This window comes from Lipophrys pholis, assembly GCF_963383615.2.
Source record: "Lipophrys pholis genome assembly, chromosome: 6".
NCBI classification, from domain to species: domain Eukaryota; kingdom Metazoa; phylum Chordata; class Actinopteri; order Blenniiformes; family Blenniidae; genus Lipophrys; species Lipophrys pholis.
In genome coordinates, this window is record NC_137629.1 from 1,234,345 (window position 1) to 1,237,352 (window position 3,008).

General features: G+C 46.3%; 1 protein-coding gene across 1 annotated transcript; it reads right to left on the reverse strand.

The window, feature by feature from the left end:
* Nucleotides 1-607: 607 nt before the first annotated feature.
* Nucleotides 608-2,709, reverse strand: LOC308110915 (cathepsin Z-like; the record flags this gene model as incomplete). Its single annotated transcript, XM_080465535.1, has 6 exons — nucleotides 608-733; nucleotides 814-976; nucleotides 1,060-1,210; nucleotides 1,279-1,458; nucleotides 2,038-2,201; nucleotides 2,588-2,709. 6 exons carry the CDS (start codon nucleotides 2,707-2,709, stop codon nucleotides 608-610), a joined length of 906 nt encoding a protein of 301 aa, XP_080321661.1.
* Between the last annotated feature and the right edge of the window lie 299 nt (nucleotides 2,710-3,008).

Genomic DNA, 3,008 nt, shown 5'->3' on the forward strand with positions numbered 1-3,008 from the left:
GGCAGCATCAGGAGGCGTGTGCCACTTTGTGGAAAAGTTTGATTTTGACAATACTATGTGCAGTGCTTCATTTTGCGAGTTGCATTTTTTGATAAAACCACATGAGTTTGCAAAATGTTTTTTTAGCAATTGGAAATAACTGCTGCAGTGTGTTAGGATTAATGGAGTTTCTATGACGAACAGTAGGCAGTGATTCTGCTAAACTTCCGCCATGTTTGGATTGCAGGACGCTGCAGCCAGAACATGACCACATGTGCAGATTGAGGATGAGCCGTGTCCAAACAAAACCTCCTTTTGAGGTCAAACAGGAGGATTAGCATTTTAACCTCACCTCCACTACAAGTTTCTTTGGTTCCTACAGCTAAAACAAAGGACAAACATTTTAAACTCCAAGCACTGAAATCTTCAGATAGTCCGTTTAAACACCAACCAGGTTTCTTTGCTCCGGCCTCAAATACAGACGACATGTAAACAGCTACTAGAAGTACCAACGTTTAATTGACAGCACAGTTTATTGGCTTGAAGAAACTCAAACATTTCACATTGTGAATCTGAAGTGGCTGAAAGTCCTGCAGGTCGGAGGCTAAACCATGACCCCTGTTGAGGGTCAGACGTACGCCGACGGCACCATCACGTCTCCATACATGCAGTCCTCCTCCAGGCCCAGGTTGAACTGGCTTCCAATCCCCCCCTTGTAGGCGCTGGTGACGATCCTGATCCAGCCCTTCTCACCCTGGGAGACACACGCTGCCATTACTTCCTCTGTAACCAACATGCAGAGAAACGAGGCCGTTGAGTACTCCGATTACTCACCCACGGCTCTCCCCAAGAGTTTCGTACGATCCAGTATTCAGTGCCAGTCTCAACTCCCCAGCCGACGACGGACACGATGTGGTTGATGTAGGCACGCTCTGCGTACTCCGAGTACAGACCGCCGGTGTAGTTGTCCAGTTTGTCGGTGGCCATGATGCCACAGCTGCAGGAAAAACAACAACAACCAGCCTCGCAAACGGCCCTCGTATTTCAGCAGCATGAGTGAAGAGTGTGTGCAGGCGGCACCTGATTGGTCCTCTGGAGTAGATTTCCGCCATCATGTTGTCTCGCCCGGTAATCGCGCCGAAGTCGCCCACTTTCCACAATGTGTAGTTCTGCAAACTGTCGCACTTCCCAAATGTGGTGCACGTCCCACAAGCGGTGAACGGTTGGCATTCTGGGAAGAAACCATGCGTTTAACATTCTGCTCAGATACACGGCCTGACGGTGCTGCTCGGGACGCACTCTGGTCGATGGCCTGGTAGTTGTTGCAGGTCTCGTCGGGGACGCCGTGTTTGTGGGCGTATTCCCACACGCCTCCGTGATCTCCGCCATGACAGGTGCCGGCGTCGGCGCAGTCCAGCACGTGTTGCACGGACAGGTAAGCTGATGGCCACGCAGCTTTACGCTTGATGTTGATGCGATCTTAAACACAAATTAAATATATATATATATATAGTCATCACAAAGGAATCATTGGCTTTGTCTTAGGATTTGGTTTGAAGGCAACAAGATTCTTCCTGGCTGAAAAACCTTATTTAGGCCACATTTACAAAAACGGATATTCCTGATATACAAGTATTTTCACAGACATGCATATTCACCTGGCTCAGAGCTACCATGAGCAGCCAAACCTGTAGGGGGCAGTGTAACAAGAGGCCTGAAGCCATGTTAGCCAATCAGAATCCTGGCAAATACACAAGGTCATAATTGTGACGTGAATCTTTGCCTCCCCTCTTTAGACAGTTTTAAATCTCCACTGTGGCGAGTCAAAGCTGTTTATGTGTAAATGCAAGACAGTCATTTAAATACCGGGGTACATGGAACCGTGCCCTCAGAGTTTCTGCATCAGTTCATCACAAGCTTATGGAGCAGTTATGTTTTATAGCATAAATCAATGTGACAGAAGATCTTAAAAAGAAATCCCATGACATCGTCAAAGGACAAGGAGAAACAGACTTGTTGACAAAAGGAGTTTGTAGTGAAGCTTCCAGAGAGACTAACCTGCCATAGAACTGGTGGTGCCATGAGCCCAGCAGGAGCCGCAGTACTGAGGAATGTGCTGGTTTCGAGTCGTACTGGCGTAGTTGATGCCGTTGACGTTCCTCCAGTCCCAGGACTTGGGCAGCTGAGCCAGGTTCAGGAGTTCATGAGGACGGGCTGCGGTTCTGAGAGCAAACGGTCAGAATCACTTTCTTCATCAGGTTTATCAACCGGCTCTCCTACGGTTTTAATACATGGAAATCAACTAGAAAATACAAAACCACATCTAAAGCAATCCAACAAAGCAAAGGTAGTCGATAAGAATTCTGACAATATATGAATTCGTGTTTGAGTCTTGACCAAGTCAACAGCTTAACCTCATAAGAAGAAGTCCGAAAGCAGAAATCATTTTCACAGCAAATGACATTTAAACTTCTGGTGTTCAGCACATAAATATAAAGAAAATGAAAACCTCAAACAAAACTTAACTTTGAACCAATGAAGCTAAAGTCAATAAGCAGTTTCTCCCCAGTGAAAACAATATGAAAGAAAAACAGCAGAAGAAACTCACTTCACCCCAAAGTCCGGTTTTCTGGGAGCGGGCTGGTAGCAGCTCGGCCTGCTGCTAAAAAAGAATCTGGCCAACACTGCAGGAGAAACCAGCGCCAGGATGAAAAAGACTCTCTGAACCATGCTGACCCACAGAAGAAACAACTGAGTCCAAACCGCTGCAGAGGAATAAATAGTGTGTGAGCTGCTGCAGGTCGTCGGGCCAATCAGGCTTCATTAGACACACCTGAGCAGGTGTCGCCTCACGCAGTGGGAGCGATCCACGACTGGCACTTTATTCAATACAGCGAAGGACTTCATGGTACTTTATACCTCAAACTGTTAAATAAAATCTATTCATGTTTAAAAACAGCAGATTGAACCAAACTAGAAAAACAAAGATTGAACTTTCTTTATCTCATAAAATCTCCAGTTTACATGAG